The 17,203-nt window shown below is 40.9% G+C and overlaps 1 protein-coding gene across 1 annotated transcript in view; it reads left to right on the top strand.

Moving 5' to 3' along the window:
• Positions 1-262: 262 nt before the first annotated feature.
• Positions 263-17,203, top strand: part of LOC105837149 (ubiquitin carboxyl-terminal hydrolase 48) — a 53,673-nt gene continuing 36,732 nt past the window's right edge. The window contains 11 exon segments of the mRNA XM_012681671.3: positions 263-589; positions 1,292-1,427; positions 1,521-1,724; positions 1,816-2,145; positions 2,328-2,564; positions 2,651-2,901; positions 2,986-3,548; positions 3,625-3,726; positions 3,805-4,208; positions 4,295-4,649; positions 4,740-4,924. Coding sequence (XP_012537125.1) covers positions 1,294-1,427; positions 1,521-1,724; positions 1,816-2,145; positions 2,328-2,564; positions 2,651-2,901; positions 2,986-3,548; positions 3,625-3,726; positions 3,805-4,208; positions 4,295-4,649; positions 4,740-4,924 — 2,765 coding nt within the window. The 5' untranslated portion in view covers positions 263-589; positions 1,292-1,293.

Below are 17,203 nucleotides of genomic sequence, written 5' to 3'. Positions count from 1 at the left end.
ATAAAACAGATTTAAAATATGAATGCATATAATTGTAAAATGTACGGGTATAGCATGAAACAGAACCAAATAAACGTGGACATAGCATAGAAGAGACTCAAAAAGTCATACACATTACCTACGGGATTCATAGATATTTAACTACATAGTTCAATGTGCACATTTTGTGCACATAGAGGTGCTGATGAAAACACCTAAAACGACGCGATGCTATGACCGCTCTCAGGTTCCTCTCTGAATTGATCCGCCGGTCTCTCGTCGGGATCCACCGCGTCGGTAACCCCGACGAATCGGATTGACGCGCGATCCAAACCGACCGACCGACCGACCGTTTTTGACGACCGGAGCGTTTGCTCGGCGAAGCGCTTGGTCGTTTCCCTCTTTTTTCTCTTTTCTTTCCGCGATCGCGTACCACGGACGGCACGGACCACCGTGGCGAGCACCGTGGCGGACCGCGGTCACACTCGACGCATCTCGGGCGAAGGTACGCTCGAGGCACTCGACGGCGCGATCACGGCGGGACGATAATGCCGTGGGAGTAATAGCACGGTGGTGTTTTTCCATAACCTAGGTCGTAAATCGTGCGGAGGTAAGGCAGCCCAGAGCAAAGAGAAAGAAAGAGAGGCGTGATTTACATTACACGGATAACGCCGTGTCGCACCGTTGTTTATTGTTGTCGCCCCGTCTGTCTTCCCTGTCAGGTGCCCCGATAACGCGGGGTCGCGCGGCGCTTCTCATCGTGGAACCTTCCTCCCGCGGTTTTCGCGGTCACCCTGTTCCTGTATTCCCGTCATCTCCCGTTGTTTGCCCCCCTCGAATGATGCGGAACATTCTTTTCATCGCAGCGCGAAAAAAAATTACAGTGCTCCCGAAGGACGAGCACGTGGCACGTCACCAAAACGCCCTTTCGATTCTTTTCTCGACTCTTTTTTTTTTTCCTCTTGTTGAAACGAACGTTCCATGTGCGTAGCATGGACCTGCACGATAACGCGATAAAGTGTATGACAATTTTCGCGATATTCAAGAATGTAAATAACGTTTTAAATTATTTATTTATTCGGTTGTGGACAGATATTTTTAAAGCTAAGAATTTTTTACATTTGAATAGGTATATCTTATGAAATTGTACAACTTTGTAAAAATAATTCATTTCAACGCGTTTGTCGAAGTTATTTCTTTATTTTACAATTTTGTCATTTTTGTATATTGATTGTCATATACCGTTAATATACTATACAGATTATGCGAGTGTGTAATTAACTTCTTCTACAAGTAATATTATATGTCGCAGATATGCCACCGACAAAGAAGGTGGACTTGGATAAGTTAGCATGGGCATGGATAGAATCCATAGATTCGGACAAGATCGAAAAAATACATTTGGAAACTGCATATAGGATTGGATTGAAGAATTGCAAAAATTGCAAGTAAGTTGGAAATTATTTTCTCACAAGAGAAAAGGAGATTTAAATCTATATAATATAAATTAACAATTTATTATTTTTTTTAATGTGTTGCAGGCGTAATTGCACATATAATCCACAATGTCTGACAGGTTTGGGAGAAGAAAAGTATATGAAGTCGCAGCCAGCGGAGGTAGTGTCTTTAGAAAGTTCCTTATCTGAATTGCGGGATCCAACCCAATATGTTGGTTTAAAGAATCTAGGTGCTACCTGCTACGTCAATAGCTTAATTCAAATGTGGTTTCACAATGAGGACATGAGGTATATGGTGATACTTATTAATTAATAAATTAATTAATAAATTAATTTTTTGCGATATATGTTACTACCTCAATAAATTTAATGCCAACAGAAGAATAATATACAAATGGGATATTACTGAGGATCCAGAGGAGAAGGAGGCATTGTACCAGTGTAAAAAAGCGGGACTATCATCCTATCATCCAGTAACCGCGGTTGGCCAATTGCAGTACATTTTTGCGATGATGCAATTTGGCAATCGGAGCCTCCTTGATCCAATCAATCTCGCTATTGCGTTATCCCTGGACACCAGAACGCAGCAGGACGCTCAGGAATTCTCCAAACTGCTGTTGTGCCATATTGAAGGAAAGCTGCAACAAAACTCAGAGCTGAAGCAGATGCTGCAGATGCTGACTCAGGGAAAATACAGCTATATCAATCGGTGGGTTTTCTGAAGTGGAACAATGAGAATTTACCTAAACGATGACGGTGCTGATGATCTTGACGAATCTTGATAACATGGTAGGACACGTTGCTCGCTACGATGACGCGCGCGATCAACTGACCTGATGGAGAGAGAAGTGACTTTTTAGTGGGTAATTGGAATTTAACGTTTGATTGCAGTTGCTCCACGTGCAGTACCGAGTATCCAACGTCCACGACGTTCTATGAATTGGATTTACAGCTGGCGGCAACATTGAAGGAGGCAATTGACAATTATTTGTCGGAGGAACAGCTAACAGGGGCGAACCAATATCATTGTGTTACTTGCAATGATAAAAAGGATGCCAGGCGGTTTATACGATTGGAGTCTCTCCCAGAGACTTTAAATATTCAGCTAATGCGCTTTGTATTCCATAGGTGAGGTCTTTATGAATTTTTATGATAAACAAGTCTGATTTATCCTATATTTATATATGAAATAATGGTGCAATTATTTTTAACAGAGATTCCGGACAGAAAAAGAAGTTGAATTCGTATATTCAGTTCCCCGAAGACCTCGATATGTCGGAATATATTAGGTGTTCGCCACAAACTCATATGTACGGCCTCGTGGCCGTATTGAGCCACAAAGGTCCATCTGCACATTCTGGGCATTACATTGCGAATATTTGTAATTCAAGCGGGGAGTGGTATCAGTTTAGCGATGATAAGGTTGAAAAAATGCATAATAAACGAATCGAGGATAGCGTAAATGGTAATTATTTTTCTATCAAATACTCTGTATGTAATGAAAAAAAATTAAAGCATGAAGATAGAATCAGTTTTTTTTTGTATCCAGATAAACCAATGAAACGTGGACGCGTTCCAAAAGGATTCTTATCGTCCAATACAGCTTACATGTTGGTTTACAAAAAGTTAACCGCAGATGGGCGAACCAATGTTACGAAAAAAGTGAAATTGAAGAAATCTGATACCGAGGTATCCTGTGATACTATTTGCCTCGAGACGCTTACAGTTAGAGAAAAATCGGATACTCTAGACGAAACAAAACAGAAGCATGATATTGAAGATACATCATTACCTCAAGAAGAAAACTTAATAATTCAAAAAGAAAAAGAGATATCAACATTAGATTCGGAGAATATAACAGAAAAAGAAATATGTACGATATCTCAAAAGACTGATACACTTACTGTGGATGAAACTACAGAAATTGTCGCTAGCACAAATGGATGTAAAGACACACACGATTCTACCATGGAACAATTACAGAATAAGGAACAGAATAAGCCTCATTGTTTAAAGCAGCCGGTAGTGAAAGTAATTAAACTTGATTATAAACGACTGAATGGTGATGCACACAGAGCAATGAGTTGCGGAGAACGTGATTTTTACGAAGAGGCAAGATTTTTAAATGTAAATTTTGTATATTAAAAAAATTTTTAGAACATGATGAAACATATTTTTTTCTGTATAGATGGAATTTGAGAATTGGCAAGTAAGTAGCACGATGCGTGAGCTTGTCAGACAAGAAAATGTTAAACATGAATTAAGTTTGTTAGCTGCACAGCAAGAAAAAGTAAGGAAATATTGACCATGTTATATAGAAACAATTCTTAATTTTAAATGTTACTACATTATTTGCTTCTTTTTTCAGCAAAAAGAAATTGAGGATCAAAATTCTAAACGACAACTTGTAATAGATGTATATAATATAATCCAATCAACAGTATCTTGGAATAATTATTATTGGATACCAACCGATTGGCTATCGAAATGGTTAAATGGGCATTCCTCTGCACTCGACGTCCGTCCAATCGACAATTCCAGTTTTATGTGCTTGCACAATCGACTCGATCCATTGAAAGTTAGTCGTATGAAATGCGTGCCAGAGTTAGCAGCTCAAATGCTTTATGATCAATATCAAGGAAGCCCGCGATTAGACCAGACATCTTTGTGTGAAATTTGTGTGAAACAACGCTGCAAATTATTGCGTTTTAAATTAACACTTGAACGAGATCACAAAGAAGTTGCGGAGTTAATTCGCGCGTTTAAAGAACCGTATGTTTTTTTCATAATTAAAATTTTTTTAATGCCTAAATAAAAAATAAAATAATATTAATAATAATACATTTTTGATGTTTTAGTACTGAAACTAGCTATATAATTGGTACTGATTCATTGCGATCGTGGCGAAGATTGGCTATGGAAACTTTCCAAGAAGATGTAGAACAAAATGTAGACGAGTGTCAGGATCCTCTTCAGGAGGACCCCAAAAATCTGGATAAAGATCCCAATGATTCTCCGAAAGAAGTTGAGGAGAATAAGGAAAACGAAATTATTATAAACTTTAATGAAGATTTACTCTGCGAACACAAGTCTCTCAAAACGGCAGATTCTAGTAGAAAAGTGATACCCCAAGAGGCATGGTCGATTCTTAAGAAATATTTTCCGGACGCCAATGAATATCCTGTTGGATCGTCATCCTGCTCAATCTGCGAGGTAGATTGAGTCTTTTATTCTCGTGTATATACGAATAAGTTATATTAAATATTTTTCAAGTCTTTTAATTACGTATACTATGATTCACAGGAGAAGATGGAAAATGCACAAAGAGCGAAGAAAGACGATAAAATAAAGGCGAAGCAACAGAAAGATGAGCTCATCGACTTGTATTACGGAAAAAATAGGAATGAGATCTCCAAATGCAACAGTTCCGAGAAATCGTTTTATGTTGTCGAGAAGGGCTTTCTGGACAGCTGGCGTTCATTCATTCGGTAAGCTTAATATAAATATATTATTTCTATTATACCATTGACACTCACGAAAAACATCATTATTGCATTTTCGACTGAACGTGTTTTATAATAATTTCTAATATATTATTTAAAAATATATTTTATATTAATTGTTTAATTTTAATATAATTATATATTAAATATGTATATATAATTATTTCAATTTGACTTTCGAAGAAAGAAAGCTATACAAAACAGATTCCAAAGATAAATTCTTTTATGGTTACAGCACTTTCTATGCTGTCTATATCTTAGATTTGACATTAAATCTTGATCTTGGCTGTCGGTAACTAACTACGAGTTCTAACTGTTCTACCTTCGTACATGACGACTAAGATGGCGCTAGTTGTCTTGAAAATTGCGCGCGTCACGATTTTTCATTCGCTCGCCGGTAAACGAAAAGCATCGATGAGGGACAACGCGTTCTTTTTGCGATGAATAATATATGAGAAGGTACGTTGCTTAATAAAATAAAGTATTTGAAACAGAGAGAATGTGTCTACATGAGTAATATAGAAATAATAATTGAAGTTAGAATGGAGGTCAAATAAAGATGGATTAAATATTCTTTAATTTTAAGAGGTTAAAGTATCTAGAAAGTATCTAATAATCAAATTGCAATTTAATCTGCTTATTTTAATTATCTATTTATGCATTTTTTAAATATATTTAGACGCAAAATTAGAATCAAACTTTTGCCAAATAAAATTAACAAAGATTGACTATTCTCTTTCTTTTTCTCTTTCTCTTTTTCTCCAATTTTATATTTCTTCAGATTCTACGATGAATTTAATATTCCTTAATTTGAACACGTTGATGCACCTTAGAAAATATCTATTCATTAAAGTTCGATCTGTTAATAATTATTTCTTTACGTTCTTTCTCGAACGTTCTGCATTCACGAATTTTTGTTTCAAGTCTTCTGCCACGATTGCGAGATTTTTGCGAGAAACACAGTGATGAACGCTCGATCTCGCGCTCGTCGACCGTGGACGAAAACCGGTTGTCGTAAGCGCTGGAAAGGGAGGGTGAACGGGAAGGGTAGATATATCCGGGATGTATTAACGAGCTTTTCCTAATTATGAGAAAAAACTGGACCGCGCGATTAAGCTGGATGGCAGTGGTCTCTCTTTCTTCCCCTCTCCCCCCGTCTCCCTTTCCTCTCTCTCACTCTCATCTATTGCTCGTGTGGCTGCGGGGGAGGGCAGGCACGGGAGAAAACTAATTGAAACCGCTTAACGACCCGCCGGCAAATGATACATCGACCCCGACGAAGGGCCACCGGTGTCTTAATATCGTTTCGCCTTCTTCCACGGTCAAGACCGTAAATGCAATTTGGACTCTCGCTCGATCTTCTTCGAGTTTCTACTTTTCTGGTGTCCGTCTCTCCCTAATCTACACCCGGGGAAAACGGGGAGGCACGCACTCTTGTGAAGTACAAGCGCTCGCCGGGAAACGAATCTGAGCTCTTTCCGCTCTCGCTCTGTTCGTTAATCAGAAATATCTGCGACTAATATTTGCCAAACTGGAACATACACAAAACATTCCAACAGTGTTGTTGGAATTTTTGCAATATCGCTAAAATGTTCTGCATTGTATGGATAGTATAAAATTCTAAATTGGGATTTCCCAAATTTTTGTGTGGATTACGACCTATTTTTTTTTAAAACAGCAAACATCCACGACCATCTAACGGATGTAAAAAGCACGGAAGCGGGTGGTAGCTTGATTATTTACATTATTATCTGTGTCACATTCCCATTTTTTTATTTTTTATCGAACATTATTTTGTAAATATGTTTCTTTAATGAAGTATAAAGAATGCGCTTGTTTTTTTTTTTTTACGTCAGTCGACATCGATATTGAATCAATTTTTATGCGCAAGGAGTTCGATAATTGCAGTTTATTTTAAAATTTCCTATTTTGATTCCATCGCGGAAAAATTTTTTGCGACACATCTTCGGGGAAAGCTCTCCCTCTAGACGCACACATGATAGTTTACAGGTCACGAAACTTAGTATTTAATTGCATCTGTATAATTGGCTTAATGTTAATTAAATCGCTGAACGCAAAGAAATCATTAAAAGTTTCTTCCGGCAATAGAGCGAGATGCGTCACACGGGATCTCTTTGTTCTGCCGTCTTTTTTCATCGTGAAACGAGAACTAGGAGAAACATCCTCACTTTTGTCACGCGCGTTCTTCCACAAACAAAAAAGATCTTTCCTCTAAATATTTTAGGGGAGTATTAGTAGATTCCGTGTGCGATTCTGTTCGAATGTGATCTCGCAAATACGAGCGGGATCCTTTCGGCAGTGAAAAAAAGTCTTTTAACATCCCGGATGGCATTACATCTCTGTGCCCTCCCTTATTATACATTCTCTCGCGCGGCGCGACACACGTTCAGCTGGACACTTCGGATTGACAGATTCAAATTCGCCGGGGGCTTAAATCTCGTGGATTCAACCGTGTGCGAGCTAAACCGGGATCAACCCTTCTCGCGGATTACACGTTTGTCGTGTCACGCGCGATTTCGGTGTACACGTACGCGTGTAGGGGGGGAGGGACACGAAAACCACGAAATAAGTGGTCAGGTCCCCGTATTAAACGAGCAGTTACATGAGTAAGAAAAGGAGGACGTACTTGTAAAACGTTCCTCCCCTGGCGATACGGACGAAATGTAGATTATTTCTATGCGGCGAATTGTTAGTGATATATGTCTTTGAAAATGATTCAGTCTGGCGTTTGTAAAGGGTTACAAAATTCTACTCTACGGGCGTTTTGTTTGCAGTGACGCGCAGGAAAAAAAAAACGATAATTCGCCGCTACGTCCCCGTTTCTTGAGATTGCGAGTGTGTCCACGATCCATTATCGAGAATTTGCTATTAACCGAGGGAGAGAAAATGTGAAAAATATTTTTCCGGACCGCTGGCATTGTCTTCGACCGACTCCTTTGTGACGTCGGTGATTAATTTTTCAGCAGGTCGGGCACGCCGCCCCTTTTTTGCGCCACCACTGCCGGTATAATCGTTCTTTGTATTTTTCGAACAAAACTCCATAGTTCGTTGCTTCCATTACACATAGTTACATTATACAGTACGTGCATAGTGCGTTTTTTTACAATACTTGGAATATAAAATTACTTTATTACTATATATATAACCTTTATATTAAAAACTTTTTAGTTTTATATACTATTCTAGAATCGCATATAGGCACATAAACAACATTTTCTCATTCTCGCGCATTATCAGTTTGAGTAATTTGAAATAATCATTTTGTTTAAGCATAGAGAAGCAGTTTTTCAAAATGTAGAAGAATAAATAAGTCTTTTGTATCACATGCGCGACGTGTAAATCGAGTGTTTCTTCACTTTTAATCGATTTCTTCTCTTTGCTTGAAAAGTATGAAAGTAATTATTTTGTCTCTCTCGATAAGCAATTGTTTTGTCCCCATTTATCGAATTTATTACCCCTTTTATCGAAAATTAGCTAAGACTCGCCAATCGGGGCGCGTTGGAAGTCTCCGTGCTCTCAGGAGAACAAATGGTAGCGAGAATTGCAATCCGTTTAACTAGCTTCAAACAAAGTCCCCCGCCAATCCGTCAACGTCGCTCGGATGGATCTTCGAAAGGATTAGGATTTGCATAAACGATCATTCAACTTCCACTTGACGCCATTCATCCTTTCTTTTGCCGCGCGGATATTCCTCGACACATTGGCGATTTAAAAACCTATACCGTACTCTTTCGTAGGCAAGGTATGAGACAGGGAACTTTTGATGATAATCTTTCGAAATGCACTTTGCTATTTTTTTCGATACATTTGCATATAAAAGTGTTATTAATTACAAAACAATAAGCAGATATTATAACGAGATATTTAATTTCATATCCAAGTATACGTAAAACTTGAATTTGCAGTCTGTTTAACACTAAGAAAATACTTTGCTGTAGGTAGATTTCTCGATGTCACAATCAATATTTATCGCTAATTTTTATATTTGTAAGAATTTTGACTGTCACATGTAGAATTTGTAAATTCTACACGGAGAGAATTTTCTCTTAAAATTTATCCTCAAAATCTAATAATTGTGAGATAATGTATGACCTCGAGGAATTTTACCATACTTTTTAGTAAAATTTACTATACTTTTAGTAAATTTTACTAAAGGTATAGTAAGTTTTACTATACTTTTGGTAAATTTTACTAAAACGTATAGTAAAATTCGAGTTTTACATACAACACATTATACTATAATTATTACATTTTGAGGGTAAATTTTAAAAGTGAATTCTCTCCGTATACTTTTATTAGACTAATTAAGCGCAAAAAATATGTGTATCAGTATTTGCCAATCTTTTATCTATCTCGTTTAATTTTTACAGACAATTTTTGCTACAGTTACAAGATTTTTTTTGAGTGAATAAAATAACAAGAGTATTTTGTATTGCAACTTATTTGTATCGCAGATACATAATAATAATTTTATTTATTTAAGATTTTATTCGTGACAGATTGATATATTTTCCGTTCTTTGGACAAAACTTACGGTGCTTATTGCACTCACAAGAGTGCAAGCTTCTTCGTCGGCGCATGCGCATCCAACCTGACTTTCGCACTTCGGTAAATAATTATTAATGATCATGCTTGGGGAAAATGTGACCGCGATCCTGTTGACACCGCATTGTAACACCGCGGACAATGGTGCCGTCGTCGTCATCGTCGTCGTCGTCGTCGTCGTCGTCGTCGTCGTCGTCGTCGTCGTCGTCGTCGTCGTCGTCGTCGTCGTCGTCGTCGTCGTCGTCGTCGTCGTCGTCGTCGTCGTAGGTCTCGGAAGCGTGCGCCGCGAGGCTGACGTAGAAAGGTGGTGGCGGAGACGGTGGTGGTCGGGGGAAGGGCAGAGGCCATAATTAATAACTGGGAATTGATTAAGGTGCCAGATAAGTCCATGGAGCCGGTAGCTTGTGTCTCTCGTCTCTCCCCGTCCTTCTCGCGCTCCCTTCGGCTGTCTCTCGCGCGACGCGCGTTATGATATGATTAATAATTTCAAGATAACGCCGCCAGTCCCCGCAGAGTCCCTAACATCGTCGTCGTCGTCCCTCCGCGAAGGACCGATTTGCGGCCCCACTTACGGTCTCATAAATGACTAATTATTCTCGCCGGCCTTCGTCCAGCTCGCCCGGTGGTCATTTACGCTTGGCCGTCCGGCGCTCGAACGCAAATCTTCCTCGCGCATAAATCCACTCAAAGAGTCAATTTTCTCCCGAGGAGGGTGAATACATGGTGTCCGTTTTTTTTTTTTTTTCTTTTCGGTTGCCTCTCTCATTGGTCGACCGATTCGTTCTTACGGAAAAGCGTCTGCCGCTCTTTCGATAACTCGACGCGGCTCGACGTAGGTTTCCCTTTCCTCTCCAGCGAGGGGTGAAACGCCGAAGAAATTCCGACTATTTTGCGTACATTTGGCAGGAGGGTGCCGCTGCTTCGAGGCGAACGCAGCGGAAAGAGAGAGCGCAGCACGGACGGGGTGGACGGGTGTTCGCGGAAGGAAAACTATAAATCATTCGACGAAACGAGCCACGTTAGAAAAAGAGGGGTGAGTCTTGGTATTGGAGGAGGGTGGCTCGTAGTCGTCGTGCATCGACTCGCGAAATCCAACTACCCTTAAATAAATTGATTCATTGCGAGAGAGACCCCCGCGCGCGCGTTACCACCATAAACTCGAGCTGCGTCCTAAGCTTTCTCTTCCCTCCGATGGTATTTCGCTAATTTTTGAGAAATGGAGTCCACCATCGTCACACAGCAGGATCTCTGGAAAATCCTGGGAAAGTTGAGCGATTGCTTATACATTACCGACGCGATTCGATTCCTTTGTCTTTCAACGTTGGAATCCACGTATCGCGCGCGAATATTAATCTCTATTTATATTCAATTTTTTTTTTTAATACTAACGACACGGACCTGATAGAGAAGATCCTTGAATCGATCTGTATTTTTGTTGATAATTAGATTCGCACATTCGTACAAACGCACGCTCGATGCGTGGAAGGAATTCTTTCGGAATCAGGATGTGCCTTCCGCCTCCCTCTTTTCTCTCTCTCTCTCTCTCTCTCTTTCTCTTTCTCTTTCTTTCTCTCTCTCTCTCTTTCTCCACCTCTATTCCTCATTCTCCCGGGGGTGGCCAGTGTCTCGGGGGCGGTCATATATCATCCACCCTTGGGGGTGGCCGCGGGGGTAGTAGCAAAAAATCTTACCAAGCAAAAACTATCATCAGTGCTCGGTAAAGCGAGCTGAACGTTTCGCCCGCCTCTCTCTTTCTCTTTCCCTTCCTTCTTCTTTCCTCGTCATATTCTCTTCATCTAAGGCCTGCTATTCTACGTACGTTTTCTCGCAGTTTTCTACAAATATGGTTAACGTTGCGTTTATATAAAAATTTTAGCAGTCTAATATACTTTCGTTCTTCTAAATGTAACTTCTAACTTACTCTTTCGTTGCCTAATATACAGAATCTTTTGTGACGTCTGTGTAAAATTTGAGAAGCATTCCGTAATTCGGAACCACTCGTTTGAAAAGTTTGTTTATGATACGAAGTAAAATATTGTCTTTATTTTCTGTAGGAAACAGCAGATTCCACAAGAATATTAAGTGCATGAAGTTTTTCAATTGTTATTTAAATATAAGCAAAAAGATTATCTCACGTCTTCAACTTTTGGCACGGCATAGTAATCGCTTTGAATATTGTTTATAATTACTTCTAACCACGAGTACGATTCTAATGACGTTTCATACATTTTCTTTTTGTAATTTTTCATTTTTTTCTTCCTTTTTCTTCATCACAATGCATCTCTTATCTCTGCATGTTGCCTCACGTCTTTAATTATCGACCGCTTACCAGTGCTACACTCGACTTCGGATTGTCAGCCTTTCGAACGATCGTGATTTCCATTCCGGAGAGGGTGTGGGGAATTGGGGAATATCGGCGGAGCACGTTCATACTCTCTGCGGACTGTGCTCTCTCTTTCTCTCCGCGACGGTGCCAATGTAAATAGACGGGAGCGACCAAGCATGGCGGGTGGCTGCGTTTTTCGTGGTGTATCGCGGTAGCCCAGTGGTCACGCCTGGCTAGCAATCTACGCGTGTTGTTCTCCGGATCGGGAACGCTTGATCGGTATTGAGAGATCCGGCAAAAAAAACGAGAGCTTAGCCGGCGCAACGATCCGCCTTGCGACCAGCAATGCCCCGCAAGTGCAATGCGTTCGAGCGGCCAACGGACACGCGTTGTAAGCGTATTGTACTCTTAACTCCCAGACGTATTGCATTATAACTGGCCTAAAGAGTTCACGTCAACGATGTGTTTCTCTTCGCTGCTGACTTCGCTTATTATAGTCGGACTTCCTACTGGACTTTGTTAGAGAAAGTTCATTCGCGTCTGCAAGAACGAGGAGACTGACTTCCAGAAAATGGTTTTTCTTTCATACTCCTATTAATCCATTTATTTATGAAACAAGTTAAGCGCGATCCTACCCAGCGATCAATAGACTCCTACTTCCGATTGCTGCGAATTAGTTGGAGTCTTTTGTTCAGTCATCCTTTATTTGAACACTTCACAATCCTTGAATTCTTTCGATTGATCAAGTCAATGAGTTAGTTATTATTTACACTTTGCACTTCAGCCGGTACTTTATTTATACGCCGTATGTGTCGCAAGCGATTTTTGACAATCGATCGGAGGTCTCTGATTTTTCGTTCATCCTTTATTCTTCCACCAATTAAGCACGTTGCATATCTTTGCGCCTCTCGATAATAATGTGCCCTGCACAGCGAGGTTGGCCGCGGACAACCAGAAGCGGAGCATCCTCCACGGACCCCCTTTTTATTACATCGGCGAAAGCCTCCGGTCGGTCTTCTTGTTTGCTCAGAGGGGGAGAGGATCTTCGGTCGCGCGGGATAGTCCTCACGCGGGGGATAGCGGGGAAGGGAAGAGAAACAACGTGGAGAAGAAGAAGGAGGAGGAGGAGGAGGACGACGGTCTGAAGTTACACCGGCGGTAGTCCTGTTGACCGACGGACTGCGGCAGGATGTCGATTATCGACGGTTTTTGCCGTGATTCCCCTTTTTTCGAGCCGAGCGCATAATTAGCTTTCGTTATTCTAGCGCGCACCGCCGTGCCGTGCTGTGCTGTGCTGTGCCGTGCCGAGCCGAGCCGAGCCGAGCCGCGCGCGGCCAGCCGGCCGGCCGGCTTCCGTCCGCTCGAAGACAACGATCGAAGACTCCTTGCTCGCATTATGCCCGCCGCGATCTTCCTCCTTCGCCCGGCTATTGTCCTTCTCTCTCTCCTTCCCTCTCGCCTTTCGCATTCTCGCTCTTCGCGGTATTATGCCGCCGCGCTGATCGCCTCTTTCGGTCGCGCGGCACTGACTCCGGATCACTTAACGAAGGTTCGAGAATTTCCTCCGGTGATCGGACAGTCGTGATGATGATGATGATGATGATGATGCGCTTTCCACTTTCCAGGAATTGCGAGAGAGGAAGAAGCGCATGTAAGATCTAGGTGCCCCCTTTCTTTAAAATCCGATATTGATATTTCCGCAAAAACTTATGCATCTTACTTGAATCCATATAGTTTTCCAATAATTGAGAAAAATAATGTTCTATCAGATTTCGAGAGCGAGTATTATCGTTACTTTCGACTTTTCGAATCATAATTTTCAAGGATGTCGTTCCTCCTACTATCCACGCCGAACCGATGGCCTTCGGTATTGCGAATTGACGGTACAAATTCACGATTATTGCTTAACGTACCGTTAACGAAGGGTCTCGTTACAAGCGACGTTTATAAATACTTAGCAATGGAGGCGAAGTGAAGATTGGTTCTTCACGTCACGAACTTGGTCGGAATGCCCCGCATTAAATCACTACGACCTCCCGGACACACGTACATCGAAGTCATGCTAGCTTTTGCAATAACCAGCCAGCCGCTGTTCCTTTTTTTTTCTCTCTTCTTCCTTTTAGAAACGAAGCTGTACAGTTACGCGTCGATCAATCGCGAACGAAATGTACGAACGTTTGCGATACGCTCATCTTTTCACGCATCGTTCAATTACCTCCGATCGACATTGAGAAGGAGGCTATTAATAACACTTAATTTATGTGGACTTTTTCGTTGAAAATTTGGAAATGATTTATATAGAATATGTAGGACACAAATTTGTACGTTTCTTTTCTATCGTTCTTTTACTTAAAAAAATTATATGGTATATATATAGATGTATTTTTTTTTAGCTTCTCTCAGCTGAATGCGTTTCCTTCGCTTTTATTCGTACGAATTCTTACTTTTCCTTGGGGTCGGCAATTGCGTGCGCGCGACCGCCGGAAATCTAATTGTAAGTCTGCCGGATCTGACGGACAGGACATTCGGGAAAGTCCGTTGATGTACATCAACGGTTTGTCTCGCGTCGCGTCGGTCCGTTTCTCATGATCAGCGTGGACATACGCGGGCGCTCGCGCAACGTACGTTGTTCTCTTATTTTCCCCGAGTGTCCCGCGGTAACCGGCAGCAACATTGTTTTTCTCTTGCTCTGCCCCTCTCCCCTCTCACACCCCGCCTCTCCCGCTCTCTTTCGCCATCTATCTGACGACTGGCTTTTGGGATTCCTTTTTTAATACTCGGACACACCGAGGACCTTTTACCACGGACACGTAGGGGCCCTCGCTTGTAATGACCGCAACGCTCCAATGCACTCGGCGTCCGGAGCTGCATAACCGGATGCTGCTGTAGCGGACGCGTAGGATGTATCTTGCGGCGTATCCGTCTATCGTTCGTTGAATCTCGTTGACATTTTATTCTCGACAAATACATTTATCGTGCTTTCGTTAAAAATAGTAAGCGAATAAATGTATATAAAGCTACGTTCCGTTTAAAATTACTGTATATAAAATATAATTGATTGAAATGTAAATTGTATGTAACTTGATATAAATTAATCTCGATTATTTCTCTACAGTTAAGTTACGATTTTATCACAATGTTTGCTCGCTAAGAGTCTTACAAATTGATATTCGGTAGTAGTATTAGCCGGTCCCCTCTTCAACCGAAGTGAAAATTCGTATAAGCGTTTGTCCCGATTGATCCATTAGTTCGCCTCTCCCGGACGCGACCAATAATTCGTTGACAAGAGCGGCGTAATCTCTTCGGAAAGGGATCGAGAATCATCTAGTCAAATACCGACGGGAGGAGCGCTAAATCAGGGAAAACCTAGGGACACTCGTTTTGGGTCTCGGGGTTGCCCCGGAAGACAAATGTCAGCGGAACGTGCGGGGAGCTTGGCTCACGGCCTCTCTTATGCGTGGAGATGCACGGTCCGCGGCGGTAAATCAAGGGTGGTGATATTAAAAGGCCGCTTATACGCGAAAACATAAGATTTATTTCTGTTGGAGAGGAATGCGCGCGCGAGAAGGAGCGCGCGGGATCGTTTCGTCGAAGCGAGCGAGTGCGCGAGGAGAGAAAGGAAGGCCGGGCGAGGGTAAGAGAAAGACCGATTATATCGGAACGAATTTTTCTTGGCCCGTACGTACGTGTGCGAATAGAAAGACGAGAGTAGAATCCAGGCAAGATACATAAGCACCCATGACAACGCCTGTCATCGAGTGGCTTGCGGGCCAATATTGCAATTCGAGAAGCGAAGGAGAAAAGAATGAAACAGAATGCATGAATCTAAATATAAATTACATAAAATATAAAAAAAATATTAAATGAAAATACATAAATGTATATATTTTAAAAAATTACGCACGACCTTTTGCGATTTATACATAAATTAATATAAATTGCGAAAGAACGTGTGTAATTTGTAGAGTTAATTTTCAAAGTTCTTGTTTAATTTTAAGCTCGAATGGTATATTTGTTGTAGTAGTATCATATGTAAATGTTATACGTATCTCGCATTATTTTTTTCAATAGAATCATAATACGGTGTTAAAGAAGGAAGAACTACCGTCGGCATTTAATTATATTAAGAATCAGTGTTGAAACCTTTCAGTTTTATCTACATTTCACAGTCATATTTTGTTCTTGCATTATTGTAATCCGGTTCTCGGATTGTATCCGTGTGACGATTCATTTTCTTTTGCAAGGACTGGCCCACTACCGCGCGAGATTCGGTCGTCTCGGTTGATTAAGGCCATCCACAATGATGCTGTCACTAGGTTCGTTCGTGCATAGAACAGGATATTATGCACCGGTATCGAACAATAAGTCGCCGACCACAATGACTCGGCTCGACTGTTTTTCCCCTCCTCGTCGAACGATCCGCAACTCGTTCGCTCGGACCTCGCCTTGCCGCTGTACCAACGCCTTCGTTAATTCTTTCGCTTGCCGAAGTCTACTAACAATTCGCCGTGACAGTTCTCTGTATGTCAGGAGCAGCTATAATTGTGCTCAAGTACACGGAAAAAAAAAATAAATAAAATGCTGAAAATGTCAGCTAAATATCAATAGCTAGTTCGAATTGATCTATTATTGCTAATTTTTCTGTCTTATTGCTAAAAGTTAGTTATTAAAGATAAAAGAAATTTACATTGAGATCTTTATTTGCTAAAATGAAAAGCATGCTTTATTCGAGCTAGCTAAGAAAGTGGCAGCTATTCCTCAATCTTTTGCGCATAAAATTGCGCATTTGAATCAGAACTTTATGGGACGACGGTCACGTATATCAGCGTGCCCATTGCGTGTAGTTTTCTGAAAGTTTATAATACGTGCATTTTTGGATGATTTGTATTGTAAAATTTATTACAAACTATAAAAAAAAATGGAGAAAGTATTTGTACTATTAAAAGATTGGGGTGTATTAGAGGGTGTAACAAAGATAATGGAAAAAATTTTTTTTAAGTCTTACGTATTAAAATGTTCTTTTGTTATTGACACAAAATTGTCCTTTGCTCTCTTCACTTTTATGCATACTTTAATGATGTAAAAGATTTCGAAATTCTGTAAAGATTCAAAGATATTTTCTAATTAAAAAAACGGTCGGTAATTTGCTTTATTTCAGGATGCCGTTAATAACTCATAAATTTAGTTTTAGGCAGAAACAACATTAACCGTCGGACTTAATCCTTTGTCGAAGGTGCGACTTTCCCCCCCTCCCCCCCAACGTTTACAGGCACACGGACGCGTTACGTGTGCCCGATACGTTGCGCGTCCCCACGTCGGCGGCGTCGTCCAGCAGAAAAGGCAGGAAAGTCCGCAACCGAATCCTGTTTTCC

This window comes from Monomorium pharaonis, chromosome 6, assembly GCF_013373865.1.
Source record: "Monomorium pharaonis isolate MP-MQ-018 chromosome 6, ASM1337386v2, whole genome shotgun sequence".
NCBI lineage: Eukaryota > Metazoa > Arthropoda > Insecta > Hymenoptera > Formicidae > Monomorium > Monomorium pharaonis.
The sequence above is the reverse complement of the archived record's forward strand: the minus strand, read 5'-3'. Positions and strand labels throughout refer to the sequence as shown.